The sequence below is a fragment of the Schistosoma mansoni genome, chromosome 3, assembly GCF_000237925.1.
Source record: "Schistosoma mansoni strain Puerto Rico chromosome 3, complete genome".
In the NCBI taxonomy this organism is placed as follows: domain Eukaryota; kingdom Metazoa; phylum Platyhelminthes; class Trematoda; order Strigeidida; family Schistosomatidae; genus Schistosoma; species Schistosoma mansoni.
Window position 1 is genome coordinate 19059051 of NC_031497.1, and position 19564 is coordinate 19078614.

At 39.9% G+C, this 19564-nt stretch overlaps 1 protein-coding gene across 1 annotated transcript; it reads left to right on the forward strand.

The window, feature by feature from the left end:
- The first annotated feature begins 1169 nt into the window (after window positions 1-1169).
- On the forward strand, window positions 1170-18600 carry Smp_029890 (putative septin). Its single transcript, XM_018799525.1, has 10 exons — window positions 1170-1217; window positions 1249-1363; window positions 1397-1510; window positions 1548-1629; window positions 1663-1803; window positions 4130-4247; window positions 4291-4380; window positions 6362-6622; window positions 11733-11858; window positions 17931-18600. The coding sequence occupies exons 1-10, from the start codon at window positions 1191-1193 to the stop codon at window positions 18093-18095; spliced, it is 1239 nt and encodes a 412-aa protein (XP_018651305.1). The 5' UTR covers window positions 1170-1190; the 3' UTR covers window positions 18096-18600.
- The last annotated feature ends 964 nt before the right edge of the window (window positions 18601-19564 follow it).

Below are 19564 nucleotides of genomic sequence, written 5' to 3' on the forward strand. Positions count from 1 at the left end.
AATACCGGAAAGACGTGGCTACGTAAAACCAGTCTGATGAAAGAATGAATTGTGAATCAACAAGTTGAAACATGAAAGCAAGGAAAAGCGAGCTACTTGTTTTTTATCCTTTATCGCATCCCGAAGTGCCAAGCAAACGATATACTTTTAGATAATTTCACACATGGTCCGTCATTGATTAATTTTCATATGGTGGTACCAAATCAGTTGTAGATCATAATAAGCAAAGAATGAGGTGTTAGATAGTCGGGGGTAGTTTAAGTCAAACCACACGCCTTTGTTTTATGTTAGATCGCAACCGTCACACTACAAACAACTCTTCAGTGGATAACGGCTAGTATAACAGCTCACGGGCGATTGAGTTTGTTCACACTTAATTTGGACAAGCCCTTTTGTTAACTTACTTAACGGACAGAGTCATTCGTACAATAACAACCTATTTATACTATTGTTCCTTTATTATGTACTCTTGAGCGCTGCTTAATGCCTACGCATATATTCATTTTGCAAGTCTTACTATCAATCGACTGGTCGGTTCGATGATCCATTCATTTCCATACGTATATATGTTCATTTTAATCCTGTTCATTAACTCGTTCATTGACTCGATCACTCCATCGCTTGTCCGCTTGCTTTTCGGCACTACTCTTTCATACTTGCTTAACGTACCTGTAAATTTGGTGATCTGTGCGTTGTGCAACAATAAACGTAATCAACACTACGTATTCGCCTTCTGATTTATAAACCATAGAAGCGTTATCTGGTAACGGTTATCAGGACGAACAATATATCACGTTTAAGGATATTATCGAATACCGACCACCACACTAGCCCGGCTTTGGCAGACATTTTTTTGGTATTAACCATCCTCGGAATGCTTGTACATATGGAAGCGTTCCATGAAGTCATTCGAAAATGTTTATTAGCATTTGTGATATCTTAGCTACATATGAATACATCAAAACAAAAACAAAACTTTTTTATGTTTAAACAATCATGACCAGTAAGTCTATTCGATTCTTACACCGCTTTCATTTTTTAGACGATTTCAACATACTTTTTTCTGAAGATACTGCGGAACTCTTAGTTTTATATCCGTTGTGAACTGTTCTGTCCTTCTTTTTTCACATATTTTTTGTCAATATATTGGACATTAGGTTTTACGCCTTCAACCGCGTCCGTTTGGAAAAATGACTGCAGATGTTCTAAAAGCATTGGTTTGTTGTATTTGATTTGTAATTATCGTAGCCTCCTGATGTACGCACTTTAAAACTAAGTGGGCATGTTGGCTTCGACAGTTTGCCAGATCAATTAGTCAACAAGGCTATCAGCCAAGGATTCGTGTTTAATATACTATGTGTCGGTTCGTCTATTTTGTTATTTATAAATTTTTTAGGTGAGACTGGAATTGGAAAGTCCACTTTACTGGAGACTCTTTTTAACCAGAAGTTTGATTTCAGTCCATCAACTCATGATCTTACAGATCCCAAGTTAAAAGCTGTGACATATGGTAGGAATATGTTTATTCTATTCAGATATTTCGACAGATCTCAAAGAAGCTAATGTTAAGCTTAAGTTAACGGTAGTAGAGACTTGTGGGTACGGTGATCAGATTAATAAGGAAAATAAGTAATAATTTAATGTTGACGTAATACTTTATAGTATAAAACCTGTTGTTGATTATATCGATAACCAGTTTGAAAACTATCTACAAGAAGAACTGAAAATGAAAAGGTCTATGCAAGCATTTCATGACACCAGGGTTCATGTCTGTCTTTATTTTATCGCACCTACTGGACACAGGTAACTTTCCTACTCATAATGCGTTCAGACTATTTTGTTTTGTGAAGTTTTACTGCATGCTACAAGTAACTAGTTATTGCTGCTTATTTTCTCATTACGTATGATTTATAGTCTTAAAGATATATGTTCTTAGTTGCCAAATGTTATATTGTATACAAATCTATTTAACCAGGCATTTGACTCAAACCTCATTTTCGAAGATTTTGGTGACCGACTAACATTTTACGGTTAGTTTGGTCGGTGTTAGCATATATATACGAATGAGGTTACTGGCTAGCTTATAATAGGTACAAAAAAGCGGGTTGATATAATTCCGGAACTTTTTGAAGGTCAAGTTATTTTCATTTGGAGTGTAACATTACAAGCACTGGTATTTATTTATTTAGACACATAAATATTGGTACAAGGAAGCACCAGATACATATGCGCCGCAAAAATCTCATTTGATTTGTGTGAGCACTGAGATACTGCCCAGGTGCCCAAACCGAAGCAGGTGGTTTTCTTAACGGACCACTCCGGGAGCCTTTGACCTAAAGATCTGATCCACAAGGCGGTGGAGCATCGTAAGGAGATGCATCCCATGGTAGCCGTTGACCAACGATTGATTCATACGCCATTTGTTTCTTCAGGATACTGGAGCCCATGTGCACCATTGGTTTGGAATCAGGGTTTTCCAACTCCCCTAGGTGGATCCTTCATATCCACCAACCCGGTTATAGCGCCGGACATTCGCTTTTCGTCCTCTCACTTTCGTAAACAACACCCCCGCCACGAGAAGGCAGTGAGTAGGACTTCTCTGACAGAGGCTGTATACGCGTGGCCATGTGAGAGCATTTCGAGAGGGAGAGTGGACTCTCCCCACTCTCGGCCGTACCAGGGCATTCGGGGGCGGATAAATCTTTCGCTTTTTACAAGCACTGGTAGGTCTGAATTAACACCCACTTTAGAAACAGGGTAAAGTAGTTGTGAGTATTGCTTATTTGAATAATCGCATTTCCCTTAGCTTCTTGTTACTGATTGCCCAGTGACTGGGAGATATCTAGCAACTTAATTTATAGGTAGAATATATGAAGATATCCCTGGGCTTGTAGTCGTGACATTTTTGTCAAAACGTAAATTTCAACCCCTTGTGAATGTTTGTTTTTAAAATCTCCCACATTTAACAGGCCGAATGACTATCAAATTTTGCTAGATTTTTAGGCAAATAAATATAATCAACATAGAGCCTGGCACAACAAATGTTCGTTGTCCAAAGTTCCCATACTACATTAACATGAAATGTAAATAACAAAATGAATTGCGAAAGAGGTTGAAATAATGTAGGAGCAGTGATAATAAGAAAGACTAAACATAATCACGAATATGGTTTGAAAAGACAGAGTGGGAAAGTATGCATAAAGAGATACTAGAATTTAAGATCGAAAGGAAGATAAAGAGCGAATGCATTTGGGTCACTAAATAATTCTAAACCACTTTCCTTTCTTCAGTCATTTATCTCTTCCATCTACTTCATTTGGTGAGAGATCATTTCTTCACTGACCAACGTATTCTTTTTTTCACAACTTAATGGTAAACATTAATGTTGATCACTCAGTAGTTCTATCAAGCGTACTTAGATCTTCGGTTGGTAGATTCAACTGTTACTACAGTCATGAAAGCGATTATTGATTAATATTTATTTGTAGAACTATTGTGGCTTGATATGTTCATTAATCGCTCAGTCACAACGTAGAGTCTGGTACGTATGCACTTTGGCATACTCCATTAGCACAGAGATGTCAGGCCCGATACCAAATTAGTAGAGGAAGAGATAGTGTGGTGTGGGTTACTTATATCCGCATACGTAATATATAACGATGTTCAGGCATAGAATCTATTTCAGTATAAAATCGGGGACGGAACGCAATTGGTATGAAAATGCATTAACAATGAAATCAAAGACGATGGACTGATATTTACAGAAGGGACAGTCAAGATTGAGACAATTGATTGAGAGTTTGCAAATTAACTGTTTACTGTATGATTGTCAGATTTTACTAAAATATTCTGTAATTTTGTGCTCAAATACATTCGATTGTCCCCACTTGTGTTCTTGTTCACTGCAATAGTACCAATGGCAATAAAAAGGGTTGAGCATCAAAGACAGGATTCAAAAGGAAAATATGAACTAGTAAAATAGAAACATTGATCTGTTCAGCTCAACAAATAAACCCGATCACTACAGTCGGGAAATGAAGGTGTATGGAGACTGTATAAGATATTAACTTATCTGAATTTTTTCTACTGCTTTTTTCCAGTTATTGATGGTTTTTCTTGTTTCATCTAGTCTAAAGTCAATTGATTTGGTTGCAATGAAAAAATTGGAGAACAAAGTTAATGTCATCCCTGTAATAGCAAAATCAGATACAATAACCAAATCTGAATTACAAAAGTTTAAAGCAAGAGTATGTTTCTTCATTTACTAGATTTTATCTCAATAAATTGTAGATCCTCAGTGAAATACAGTCTAATGAAATCGGTATTTACCAGTTTCCTACTGATGATGAAGCTGTTAGTGAAACTAATAGTGTAATGAATGTAGGTTTCTTTGTAATCTAAAATTTTATATATATATATATATGATTACACTCCTGGAAGTATGTATATGGTGGATACCTCTCGGCTAATGTGAATTTTGAATACATCGTACCTTAGGCTAAATTTAGATTGTTCGTTTGATGTTCGACAACCTAACCCAAGGAAGTTCTAGGCGCTACTTAGATACAAAAGAATATTATTGTTATTCGGTGAATTCCACATTCGTTTTAGCGAGACATACAGACATTGTTCCCAGCTCTTTGAAGCTCTCTATTATAAAGTAGTAGGGTTTTAACTAGACGTATTACTTTTGGCCAGAGAAAAACTAATACATTTCAGCGATGCCAACAGTGTAACTTCATTATGTTCCTAGTACTTTTTCGAGGAGACTAACTTATGGTCGGTTTGTGAGCGACGCTAAAGTGACCTTGAGACAATTCACCTACTTACCGGTGCCAAAAGATAGTAATAAGCTTATATAAATTCGGATTTAGAGTTGGAATTTAGATTTATAAATTAAAATAAGGGTTTTCATCACCAAATGACATCAGCTATAAAGAAAAATGCTAACTAACTATGTATGTGTTATATCTGGCCGATTTTGAACGCTTCAGATCCCAAGCTAGTTCCGTACCCCCGAGCTAGAACTATACACCGCGACTTGAAGACCAGAGAGAAGACACAAAGTGTGAGGGAAGCACTTTACTACAGGGTTCAATCTTATTACAGAAAATCATAGGTATTTATAGATGTTAGCCAATCCATTAACGACATATTATGATACCGACCAATAGTATCACGCCACGTTGGAACTCTAGAATGTTCCATCGTATTCTGGAGGCTCTGTTAGAGTTCTCTGGAAGCCGACTCAACAATATGTGAATGAATTTCGCGTCCAAATCTAGTACTTGCTATCCTTAATTTTATTTGTTTGTCCACAAATTATAGTCTCACCCTTTTTTCTTTAGTTTTTAAGCATTATTTACAATCCTGAACATAATGTAATGTGGCCAGTAAACTGAGCGACATAATATTGTTGTGCTGTTTGATTCTACTCATTGACAGGTTCGGAATCATAGTTATGGTTTGTTTATACCATCTATCAATCCAAATGCCTGAAGTACGCAACTTCAGATCGCATGAATACCGATTTCTTTCAATTTGTGTATGCACTAACTCTTAGGGTTACTGTCATTTGTAATTTTTCCTAGGATATCACTGCATATCTTTATAAATATGCAGTTATTTTGCATCTCACAATTTCCTTGCATTTAACTGAGTTATCTTTCGGTTTATGCTACGGATGGATTATGCGTATATCCTTATAAACATAAAGGTCAGTCAGTGGAAAATGCCTTTCGGGTTAAGCCCATAACCCCAACAAGTTTAAATATAACATCTTAAAAACAGTACTTTTAAATATTTGGGTACCCGATGTTATTACTGTTAGTCCGGACACAATTCTAGAGAAGTAATGTCCATTTTTCCACTGTTACATTGATGGAGTAGTAGTTAAGAATTTCGATTTTCAACCAGTCTCCGGTATGAATCCCGCCTTGCCTGCTTTGGTTTGGATGGTCGGGTAGTATCACTAGCCGTCACACCTAAAATCTGGATGAAAACCGAGTACAAAAACCTGTACCTGGTTAGTTGAATAAGTAATAATATGGTGTATCTGAGTTGATTCCTGAAACTGTACCACTAATGTAATTTAGATTCCGTATTGAAAATATCTTTATTTACCAAACTAACATTTTTACAGTACATTTCAAACAATCAAGCCACGTATGAATCTATTAAATCATCTTTTATGGAGACAGAAAATAATGTGAAGTAAATTCTACTTTGAGAATGTAATGCAAGTGTCAGATCAGTAGAACTCTTAGTGCCAGTCTTACGTTGTTTATGGTAGGCTGTGTAACCCTCAATTTCTTCTACGTTAGTTTCATCGTAATTTTCTCTAATAATTACTTGGTTGTAGCAACACATCCCATTCGCTGTTGTGGGTAGCTCAGAAGAAGTTAAAATCAATGGAAAAACAGTACGTGTTCGACAGTATCCATGGGGTTCAGTTCAAGTAGAAAATGAAAATCACTGTGACTTTGTCAGACTTCGAGAGATGCTATTACGTGTGAATATGGAAGATTTACGTGAACGTACACATGGTGTACATTACGAAACTTATCGACGTCAACGCTTAATCGAAATGGGATTTCGTGATGATGAGAAAATGTCACTTCAGGTAAGAATTCTTGTCTCTTTCTGTACCTGAAAAGGTTTGTGAAATTACTTTTGTTACATTAACTATTTAGGAGTATGGTGCGATAATTGAACCACCTGAATTTCAACTTTCAGGTTGAATGTTCAAACCCTTAGTATCTTTGATTCCCCCAAATGCCCTGGTACGGCCGAGAGTGGGGAGAGTCCACTCTCCCTCTCGAAATGCTCTCACATGGCCACGCGTATACAGCCTCTGTCAGAGAAGTCCTACTCACTGCCTTCTCGTGGCGGGGGTGTTGTTTACGAAAGTGAGAGGACGAAAAGCGAATGTCCGGCGCTATAACCGGGTTGGTGGATATGAAGGATCCACCTAGGGGAGTTGGAAAACCCTGATTCCAAACCAATGGTGCACATGGGCTCCAGTATCCTGAAGAAACAAATGGCGTATGAATCAATCGTTGGTCAACGGCTACCATGGGATGCATCTCCTTACGATGCTCCACCGCCTTGTGGATCAGATCTTTAGGTCAAAGGCTCCCGGAGTGGTCCGTTAAGAAAACCACCTGCTTCGGTTTGGGCACCTGGGCAGTATCACAGCCCACACACAAGTAAATGAAATGATGAATTCTATTGACGATACTATTCTCGCTCATATTAGAAGCAAGACAATTTACACTATTATTATTATTATTTACTACGTCGCTTTTTCATCCCCTTTTATCCCCAATTTGTGTAACCTTACTTTTCAACTTATGCAGCAGCTCGCTCTTGGTGGAAAATCTGTCCTATCTAAACGATCTCCAGTCACTGTCTGGTTGAAAGTGAACGCTTCCACCGATTATGAATACTGAAGCAGTCTTTCTGAAACCACGTACGCCGTTCAAGCTGGCTTCCTTCAACGTTCGCACACTAATGCAGATCAGACAACAGATAGGGCTGGCTATGTCTTTGGAAGGTCTTAATGTTGACGTTTGTTGTCTATCCGAGACCCGTATTCAAGACTCTAGTGAAGTACTACAAATTCGTTCTCCATCTGTCACCTCGAAAAGCTTGTTTCACGTGCGCTTATCCGGGGACCCTGTGGCATCTTCGTCTGGTCTTGCTGGCGTTGGTGTTGCACTAAGCGCTAGAGCTGAGGCAGCACTAATCGATTGGATCCCCATTAACAGTCGGTTATGTGCTGTTAGATTAGAAAGTTCCATCAAAGTGAGAAGAAATCGGCGTGAGAAACGGTGTCTTTTCGTCATCTCCGCCTATGCCCCGACAGATCGCAGCCCGGATGCAATCAAGGATGAGTTTTACCATCAGTTAACAGTTCTTCTCCAGAAAGCGCGTTCGACAGATATTGTAGTACTAGCCGGAGACTTGAATGCACAGGTCGGGCGTCTAGGCACAGAAGAGAGTCGTTTAGGTGGCCGATGGGGACTTGTTGGTCGCAGGACAGATAACGGGGACCGTTTGCTGCAACTGTGCACAGACCACAACCTGTTTCTGGCCAGCACTAACTTCCGGCACAGTCATCGCCGATGTGCCACCTGGCGTCCTCCCTCTGCATCCCAAGCCTGGACTCAGATTGATCACATCGCGATCAGCTACCGCTGGCGTGGTTGTGTACAAGACTGCCGCTCCTTTTGGAGTACCTATCTGGAGTCTGATCATGCCCTGGTCTGCGCCAATCTCACCTTACTTTTCAGTGGCCGAAGGATTGACCACCACCAACGGATCGATGTTAGTAAACTGGCTGCAACTTCTGTTGCAAGTAAGTATCGAGCGGAGCTAGCTTCTAGGCTAGCTACCATCCCACCGAAAAGTATAGATGAGCATTGGTTGCATCTTCACGACGCCATGAAAATGGCGAGTAAAGCCGCTTGCGGCTTCGCGAAACGTCCCGCTTACAAGCACTGGGTTTCTTCTGGCTCCTTACAACTGATGGGAGCCCGTCGGTCTACTCCGGGTGACCGTGAGTATGACCACAAACGAAGGCTGTTACGTAATGAAATTGGGCAAAGCTTGCGTAAGGACCGAGAAGCCTGGTGGTCGGAGCGTGCTAATGAGATGGAAGCAGCAGCTGCATCTGGTAACTGCCGGAAGCTCTTCCAACTCATCCGAGCCACTGGCAGCAAGAAGTCTGGTGTGAGTGAAACAATCTACGAGGATGACGGGATGCCAATCACTAACATCTCTCGACGTCTTGGACGATGGGCGGAATTTTTCGAAGGGCAGTTCAACTGGCCTGCTGCTCCGGCAACATCAACCAGTTTGTCCTGCCCCCATGGCCGGTGACGACTGATCCACCAAACGAGGCGGAAGTCCGCAAGGAACTCCAACTCTTGAAACGTTACAAATCACCTGGCCCAGATGACTTACCTCCGGCTCTTTTTAAAGATGGTGTTGACTTTCTGGCTAAGGAACTGACTGCGTTGTTTGCAAAGGTTTGGGAGTCAGAAAGTGTTCCAAGATCATGGAATGAGTCGATAGTCGTCCCTATCTTTAAAAAGGGTTCACGTTGTTCCTGTAATAACTATCGGGGGATAAGTCTACTTCCGATTGCGTCCAAACTATTGGTTTCTATCATTCTTCGTAGGTTGTTTAAAACCCGAGAACGATTGACTCGCGAGGAGCAGGCTGGTTTTCGTTCTGGTCGAGGATGCATTGATCATATCTTCACCCTCCGCCAAATGTTAGAACACCGTCATACTTATCGCAGGCCAACAATCGTAGTGTTTCTTGATATCAGGGCTGCCTTCGATTCGTTGGACAGGACTGTTCTCTGGGATTGTCTATTGAAGAAGGGTGTGCCTGAGAAGTTCATTAACATCTTAAAGGCCCTGTACACGAACACCTCAGGCAGAGTGAGGGCATACAACCACCTTTCTCCCCTGTTCCATTCGAGCAGTGGGGTTAGGCAGGGTTGCCCGATCTCACCATTCCTCTTCAACTTTGCCATCGACGACATCCTGGAAACAGCTCTGATGGATGTAAGTAATGGCGGTGTGGATATGTTGCCTGGAGAACGACTTCTCGACCTTGAGTATGCGGATGATATTGTCTTACTGTGCGATAATGCCCAAGGCATGCAATCAGCACTTAATCAGTTGGCAATCAGTGTCCGCAGGTACGGTATGTGCTTTGCACCCTCCAAGTGCAAGGTACTCCTACAAGACTGGCAGGATTCTCATCCTGTACTCACCCTAGATGGTGAGCAGATTGAAGTAGTTGAGAAGTTCGTGTATCTAGGTAGCTACATAAGTGCTGGTGGGGGCGTGAGTGATGAGATTGATGCACGTATAATGAAAGCCAGAGCGGCTTATGCCAATCTGGGCCATCTTTGGCGCCTTCGTGATGTTAGTCTGGCTGTAAAAGGTCGGATCTACAACGCGTCGGTGAGAGCAGTTTTGCTCTATGCTTGTGAAACCTGGCCTCTCCGAGTTGAGGATGTTAGACGTCTCTCTGTGTTCGATCATCGTTGTCTCCGAAGGATTGCTGACATTCAGTGGCAACACCATGTTAGTAATGCAGAGGTTCGGCATCGTGTGTTCGGGCGCAGAGACGATAATTCGATTGGTGTCACCATCTTGAAACACCGACTTCGGTGGCTTGGACATGTTTTACGAATGTCGTCCCAGAGACTTCCACGCCGTGCATTATTTGCCGACTCTGGGACTGGTTGGAAAAAGCGGAGAGGAGGTCAGTGTATGACATGGTGTCGTGGCATGGAAGAGAGCTGCAAAGGGCTAGCTTCTGTTGGTCCTTCACAACTCCCTGGCTGGGGTCCGAGAGATGGTGCAACACAGTGGCTAGAGACGTTATCAGATATGGCTCAGAATAGAAGCCAGTGGCGGTCCTGCTGTAACCTTCTTCTACTTTCTTCATAAAGAGTGGCTATAACTATCCTAACTGAGAGAGCTCTTCTGGTTGTACATTCAGTTCCCCCCATCACTACTCTTCTCCTTTTTTTTTTTTCCTTCTTTCATATATACGCATCTTCTTCCTTCTCCCATTCTCATTATTTTGTGTGGCGCATATGTATCCGGTGCCCTTTGTACCAATATATATGTGATTAAATAAATAAATAAAATAAATTTGATTCTCACGCAGAAGGTGGCTTGAAGCTGAGCACACAAAGTTGTGCTTAGTAGGCGGTGTTAAAAGCTTTAAGTAGTATTTATACTGTCGATGAAAACAAATCAATCTAGTACAACTCCACAACTGAGTGCTGGCTTATTTACTGGGGGATGCTTGGTTGTGTTAAAACAGGTTGGAAGAAAGTTTTTGACGAAAAGACCAGGGAATGAAATAAATTCACCAAGTCACTGTTTGTTATTTTAAGCCATGTTAGTAGGTGTAAACTACTTTGTTGAGGTCCATGCGATGTCCGTTACCAGTGATTAAAGACGTTGGATGACATAGCTGAGAGTCGGCCACAGTGACCCAAATGCATTCGCTCTTTATCTTCCTTTTGATCTTAAATTCTAGTATCTCTTTATGCATACTTTCCCACTCTGTCTTTTCAAACCATATTCGTGATTATGTTTAGTCTTTCTTATTATCACTGCTCCTACATTATTTCAACCTCTTTCGCAATTCATTTTGTTATTTACATTTCATGTTAATGTAGTATGGGAACTTTGGACAACGAACATTTGTTGTGCCAGGCTCTATGTTAAGGTATGTGTTTAGATGAGCCATGTACTCAGTTTTAAGCAGAAATTTCTGTTATATCACCAGAATGTTACTGACATCAAAACAGGTGAAGTGGGATTCGAACATGCAGCCTAATACTTGAAAGTCGTGTGCTTCAATCACATTAATTATCATAATTTTTTGTGCTAACGCTCCATTCTATAAAACACAAAAATTTAAGTGGCTGGATAGTGTTAATAGTACTAATTCTCATATGATAGGTATGGTCTAGTGTAAAAGTTTGCTTTTGGTTTTGATTTGATTCACAAATATTGGAATCAACTATCAAAACTTTCAAGCTTATAGAACTTTTTGATTCAAGCTATTAGTTATAAAGTTCATTACAAATGTTTTCTCGTTGGTGCATGCATGTACCTTGTATTGTTCGTGTGTCATAGAAACTGATTATTTTGCCTCCTTTTGTGTTCCTTTTCTATTTTCCACCATAGGAAACCTATGAAAAGCGTCGTGAGCTTCAAAGGAAAGAATTACAACAAAAGGAAGAAGAAATGAGACAAATGTTTGTTCAGCGTGTTAAAGAAAAAGAACAAGTTTTAAAAGAAGCAGAGCGTGAGGTAAGTTATTAAACACAACTTCCTAACGAAAATGTATATCTACCTATTCAGACGAATCCATAAAGCGACTTGACAAAGATGAACAATTTTAGGTTACCTAACTCATAATTGTATATTTTAATATCTGGGATATATCTAATATTGAGTAGAATTCGGCTTTGTTAGTAACTTCATGAGATGAACTTGTGGTACCACACAACTCCCTGAAGTAATTTGTCAGTCACCGTATGCTAATTCTTCAAGTGAAAATAGCTTCTCAATAACCGAACTATGATATTATTCGGCCTCAATGAAAACTCGTTCATATGTGGTTTTTACTACATGTTTTATCATCTACCAGTGATACGCCTCATCCGATGGTATTAACATTTCTAGATTACAAACAGTCCAAGGACGAAGTTTTTCTTTTTCCGAATTCTTACAGTTCAAACCATGAATTATAATTGAAATCATGGCTCTCATATCTCTTGTCATCTTTCAATGAGTTAAGCTTCGAATTTTCCATAAATAATGTGCGAGCAACTAAAAAAAACCAACGTTATAAATTCATTTTTGTCTTTCTTGTGAACGGAAGAGATTTATTTATTTATTTGAACACAAATAATTATAAATAGGGGCACCAGATATATATGCGCCACACAAAAAGTTGTCATTTCATTTAATTGTGTGAGGGCTATGATACTGCCGGGTGCCAATGTTAAAGCCAAGAATAGTGTTTTGTAAACTATTTATGAAATATGGGATTATGTATATGGCTTCCCAATCTTGGAGGGGGGGTGAACTGGGTCTAAACCTGAGACCAGTATTTGGAAGCTAAATACTTTAAGCACTTAGCTGGCGCTGCAGATGATTAGATCGTAACGTCTTTCGCAGGCGATGATAGATACAGTTTAATAAGTTGTAAATATATCTGTCCACATTTAGCATGGAGTTTTGGCTTATCGGTTAAGCCTCTCGCCTTCCAAACAGCAGGTCTCAGGTTTAAACCCCACTCCACTTAAATTTAACCAGCTGGCTAGCATCATTAACGTCCATGCACAGACAGTGGGTCTCAAAACTGAATTAAATAAGTGTATGGCACATGAGTTACGTTAGGTAAGTCAGTTCATCTTCGGCGAATGTTGATAATGATAATCATAGTTGTATAGAACAATTTGTAATGATAAACAACTCAAAGTTAGAAGAAACCTGTTTCATCGTTAGATTTGACTCAGCTGATCAAAATAAATCCTTGGAATTATAAAGTACTGAATGTCTATTCGGTCCATTCACTTTTTATTTATTTTATCTTATTCGCCCAGTTGTTTTGTTAAATAGTAGTACAATCCCCCCTATACATTGTTCCAGTTATAAATACAAGTCTAACCCTGTCTCTGCAACACTCATCCAATTCCTAGTGGAATTAAATCAAGGAAGAACAAAACTTCGTCAGGAAACTTCCAGCATATTTTACAGAATTCATTATCTTCGTTACTATTCCTAATACTAAGATAGACTTGTTAACTTCACACTAATTTCGTAACATTCTCTCTACATAGGAAATTTATTCAAAATTATCGACATACAGTGGGTAGACTTCTTTGTAATAAGTCTGTACTATCAAAATAAGTTGACAAAATATAAATCAACTAAGAATCAAGGAATGATGTTGGTCAATTTATTTGTATGAAATGGTAAATTGTTATTATCGGGTCATCTTGGTAATTTTGGAAGTAAATCATGAATATAACTTGAATTCAACATTTTAATCACAACTATTTGACTGTATATTTGATGTAATTCATCAATAACTGTTTAGTTCTGTTAAAAACAAGCAATAAATACGGTGCTGGTTAGATATTCTGTATTTTGATTGGTCATTTGGTGAACATGATTTCATAGGGAGGACTTACTTATGCCTGTTACCCCTCGTCGAGGAGCATAGGCCGCTCACCAGCATTCTCCATCCAACTCTGTCCTGAGCCTTTCCTTCCAGTTTCTATTCATCCTTTTCATATCTGCTTCTATTTCCCGGCGTAGTGTGTTCTTTGGCCTTCCTCTTTTCCGCTTCCCTTCCGGATTCCAAGTTAGGGATTGAGTCGTGATGCACATTTGTGATTTCCTTGATGTATGCCCGATCCACTTCCAACATCTTTTCCTAATTTCCTCTTCAGCTGGAAGCTGGTTTGTCCTCTCCCATAAAACGCTGTTGCTGATAGTATCCGGCCAATGGACGTTGAGTATTTTGCGTAGACAACTGTTTATAAATACTTGTACCTTCCTGATGATGGTCGTAGTAGTTCTCCACGTTTCAGCTCCATACAGTAGGACTGTCTTGACGTTCGTATTAAAGATTCTGACCTTGAAATTAGTTGAGAGTTGTTTTGAGTTCCATATGTTCTTCAATTGTAAGAATGCTGCCCTTGCTTTGCCAATCCTCGCATTTACATCTGCATCCGATCCTCCTTGTTTATCAACGATGCTTCCCAGGTACGTGAATGTTTCCACCTCTTCCAAAGTTTCGCCATCAAGTGTGATTGGATTGGTGTTCTCCGTGTTGCATTTGAGAATCTTGCTTTTTCCTTTGTGAATATGGAGGCCTATCGATGCAGAGGCTGCTGCTACATTTGCTGTCTTCATCTGCATTTGTTCGTGTGTATGAGAGAGGAGGGCTAGGTCATCTGCGAAGTCCGAATCATCTAATTGATTCTGAGAAGTCCATTGTATTCCGTATTTTCCCTCAGATGTCGAATTCTTCATAATCCAGTCAATCACCAGAAGGATGAGGAATGGGGAGAGTAGACAGCCTTGTCTGACTCCGGTCCTTACTGGAAATGCATCTGTCAGCTGTCCTCCATGCACCACTTTGCACTGTAGTCCATCGTATGAGTTTTGGATAATGTTGACAATCTTTTCAGGAACTCCATAGTGTCGAAGAAGTTTGCATAATGTTCTCCTGTCCACGCTGTCAAACGCCTTCTCATAGTCAATGAAGTTGACGTATAGTGATGAGTTCCACTCAACTGATTGTTCAACGATGATCCGTAGTGTCGCAATCTGGTCTGTGCACGATCTATCCTTACGGAATCCAGCCTGTTGATCCCTAAGTTCGGCGTCTACTGCGTCTTTCATCCGATTCAGCAGCACTCTGTTGAAGACTTCCTGGTACTGATAACAAACTGATGCCTCTGTAGTTCTCACATTTGCTCAGATCTCCTTTCTTCGGTATCTTTATGAGATATCCTTCTTTCCAGTCCATTGGCACTTGTTCCTCTTCCCAAATCTTCTTGAATAGAAGGTGAAGCATGTTTGCAGTTATTTCAATGTCTGACTTCAGTGCTTCAGCTGGTATATTGTCAGGTCCTGCCGCCTTCCCAATTTTGATTTGTCTGATGGCCATCTTGACTTCATCGATCGTTGCTGGAGTGACATCTATGGGAAGGTCAGTGTGTGCTGGTTCGATGTTCGGTGGATTCAATGGGGCTGGTCTATTCAGCAGTTCCTCGAAGTATCCTGCCCATCTTTTCCTCTGTTCTTGAATCTCAGTGATTGTCTTTCCTTCTTTGTTCTTGACTGGTCTCTCTGGTTCGCTATATCTCCCCGCCAATTTCTTCGTTGTATCATATAGTTGTCTCATATTCCCTTCTCTTGCAGCTATATCCACCGTCGTTGCTAGTTCTCCCACGTATTTCTGCTTGTCCGCTTTAATGCTTTTCTTCACTTCCTTGTTTGCTTCTGCGTAGTCTGCTTGTGCTTTGACTTTCTCTGCTCGTGTTCGGCTGTTGTTAATTGCTAGTTTCTTGTTCTTCCTTTCTTGAATCTTGTCCAGGGTTCCCATAGAGATCCATTCCTTGTGATGATGCTTCTTAGGACCAAGAACCTCCTGACACGTTGAAGTTAGTGCTTCTTTTATCCCTTTCCAGTTGTCCTCCAAAGTAGTTTCTTGTTCTTTCAGTAGATCCTGTAGAGCTTGGAACCTGTTGTTGAGAGTTATCTTGAATTCATGGAGCTTGTCAATATCTCGAAGGAAGTTTGCATTGAACTTTCGTAGTGCTGTTTGTCCAGTTGTCCAGTCTTTCTTTAGCTTCAGTCTCATCTTGGCCACAACCAGGTGGTGATCTGAAGCTATGTCAGCTCCTCTCCGGGTTCTCACATCTTCCATTGATTTTCGGAATTTTTTGTTAATACAGATGTGATCTATCTGGTTCTCTGTGGTGTGGTCCGGTGAGATCCATGTAGCTTTGTGTATGCGTTTGTGTGGGAATATTGTGCCTCTTATAACCAATTTGTTGAATGCACATAGGTTTGCAGGTCTATCCCCATTTTCATTTCTCTCTCCTAATCCATGTTGTCCAATTACATCTTCATATCCTGTGTTGTCCACTCCAACTTTAGCATTCAGATCTCCCATCAGAATGGTGAGGTCCTTTCGTGAGCACTTCGCTATAATTGATTGCAGCCTTTCATAGAACTGATCTTTATCATCGTCCTTGCTATCATTGGTGGGTGCATAACATTGGATAACGTTCATTGTGATCCCTTGCTTCTTTGTTCTGAATGATGCTTTGATTATCCTGGGTCCATGAGATTCCCATCCCACAAGTGCATTTCGTGCTTCTTTGGACGGCATTGGAACAACTCCCTGAATGTGTGGAGCGTTTTCCCCTTCGTGACCGGAGTACAGCACCATCTCTCCCGTACCTAACCTTTGTTGTCCAGCTCGTGTCCAATGGGTTTCGCTGATTCCCAGTACTGCCAAGTTGTATCTCCTCATTTCCGATGCTATTTGGCTGGTCTTTCCTGTCTCCTACATTGTCCGGACGTTCCATGTACCTATAAAGAGTGTTGTTCCGGTTGTTAGAAGGTGCATCAGTCTCGTGACTTCCGAAGAATTTCGGCTTTCATCATGAGACGTCATAAATATTCCTTCAACTCCCAGGACAGAGTTTAAATGGTTTGAATCATTTTTTCTGGTTAGCGTTTTTTTAGCGAGTTAGTTTTTCTACGGGATGGGGACGCTAACCCCATGCCCAACCCTCCTCCTTTACCCGGGCTTGGGACCGACAGTAACTCTAGAAGAGCTACAGGCGGAGTTCATAGGGAGGAATCTTACGAAATGTATAGCTGAGTTCATTTGTTTAATTAAACCTACTGGTGTGGGCTAATTAGTATATTTTTAACCACTATGTATGGAATAATGGTCTAATTACCTCTTCATCTATGTAAAACAATCCTTCTTAACGCATCTTTGTGTCTTACTCCATTTATCCATGTCATTAGTTCTCTGTATATTGTCAAGGGACATTGTACATTAATAGCCACCCACATATGAACTACATTTATAGTTCTCATGGATCTATCAAACTACACAATGCTCCAAACTAACTAGTTTATTGTTCAGACAAACTCATAGTTAGCCTCTGATACTACGCTTGTGCAAAATCTGCTCACGTAAACATGCAGATAAATATTTATTTCATATTCTAAGTATGTTCAGGTGAGTATTCTGATTTGCAGGATATTTTTTTCGCTTAAACACTTTACCTCGCAATTAGTAAGATAACTCAATGTAACTAAATAAGAATCTGTGGTACTCATTCGCCTAACACTTATTTGTATTTCTCATTTTACATTGTCATGATTTCTGCAAAGGTTGTACTGCTACTACCTGACCACTTAGATCAGAGTTTCTGATTTTAGGAGACTGAAGTTTCTCTAAGCTGATCCTGTTCATCTGTTAGGCAGTGAAACAGTGCCGAAAGATAATACGCTGGAGTTCCTCATCTAGAGATCACGACCATTCGCTTTTATTTCCGTATGTTTGTATAAACTCTAGTCATGTAAAAGGAATGACTGAAAGGTAATCTAGTAGTTATTGATGTTCACCTGCGTACTTGTCGTATACCATAAAGTCTGGGTATCGAACCAATACTTTTTACACATGGGTACATTGATATTTTATAAAATGTCAAGCTTTCCGGTGCGCCTCCCTATTTATTGATCCAGCTCCCGCTTCTAAGGATGTGGCACATCCTCCAAACTTTATATATGTTCTATGATCTATGGTTCGTTTTCTACTTCATTGATTTTTAGCTACAAACCAAATTTGAAAGTCTAAAGAAAACGCACGCCGAGGAAAAGAAGAAACTTGAAGAGAAGAAACGCTTTTTGGAAGAGGAAATAGCCGCTTTCGAACGTCGGAAGCAGCTTGCGGAACAAGCAAGACAAGGAAATCTGACTATGAAAAAAAGGAAATAAACTATTTGACGAGAGTACAGCTAGTCTTCACATTACTTAATAATTCACTTTAGCACTATGATTTCCGTTTATTGCTTTTGCTAATCTCACTTCTCTTTTATAAATTAGTTCAATTTTTTTCCTGTGGAATTCAGCCTTGTGTAAAACAAATCACGTACACTGCATTTGAGTTACTGATTGTTCAAATTATGTATTTTATTTCATTATAGGCATGTGCATGTTTTTATGCTAAGCAGTTTGTACTTTGATAAATTAGCCAATTGGCAGCAAAACGTAGTTACCACTGACTGAATAATAGAGAGAGGGGAACCCAAAACACAAGTTTAGTTTGAAAGGAATTATGACTGAAAACTAGCCTTAGAAAATGATGAGGTCTGGTTTTTTTGTTGAGCAATCAGTAATGTGAAAACACAATACTCCTGAAAAGAGGCAGCTTGGTTGATAAGAACAGTACCGAACACCAATAAAAAAGCTATCGAGATATTATAGTATCTAATATCGGGTCTTATGAGGAAAGTAGCACGTTCCTGTGCGGGAATCATTATTTTAGTGTAGCGATTTGTTCATGTAAATGTGTAATCAACTATTCCAGCTGTAATTGAGTTATATTTCAGTGTCTAAAAATAATATAGCTTATTATGTAACCACGCAAATACAAAAGTCGGGCGTCTTATATGTATCAATCTAAGCTACTACTCTAAAGCACTTCCAGCTAGGAGTGGATTTAAAATGATAAAGGGGTGACAGTCATCGCACTACCAGTGGCAAAAATTGTTAAACTAGTACCAGCGAACCTTAAACTAATTCGGAGTCACCGCATGAGATTGCCCATATCACACATTACTGTTATTCGAATTACCTCCTAAGGTCTGCTACCTTAGATGTAGCTTGAGCGAAACCGGAAACTTGTTATAAGTACGGGGAAATCGCTAGTTACTTGCTGCTGTGTACCAGAACGAGGAATGATATTACTCGCTACAAGGAAGAAAATGAATGGGCGTGAGAATATATACATCCACTAACCATTTCCACTGCTGGTTTAAAAAACACATGCTATTAGCGTAGCTGATCAGAAGTCAGATCTTAATACAGCGAACCGGCAGTTGTTGACACTAATTAATCGATAATTTACTCAATGTACGTTGAAGATCAATAGAGTTTTATATTTCAAAGAAAACGAATGTCTGTTTATTCTATGTCGTGTTCCCAGTTATATTTCGTATTACTTCTTATGTATCTGGACGTCATTATCTCTATGAGCAAACGATTTGAAACACATAAAACAAGAGATTGTAGAGCAAATAGTTGAACACAAGTACCACATAGCAGTGATAACGGAAACTAGGATGGTCTCCAAAACCATCGAAATAGATAACAGTGCAACTCTATACAACTGCAACCCAAACATCAACGACTACCGGAACACCGGTGTCGGCTTCGTCGTTAGTAACCACTCAATGGTTACCGCC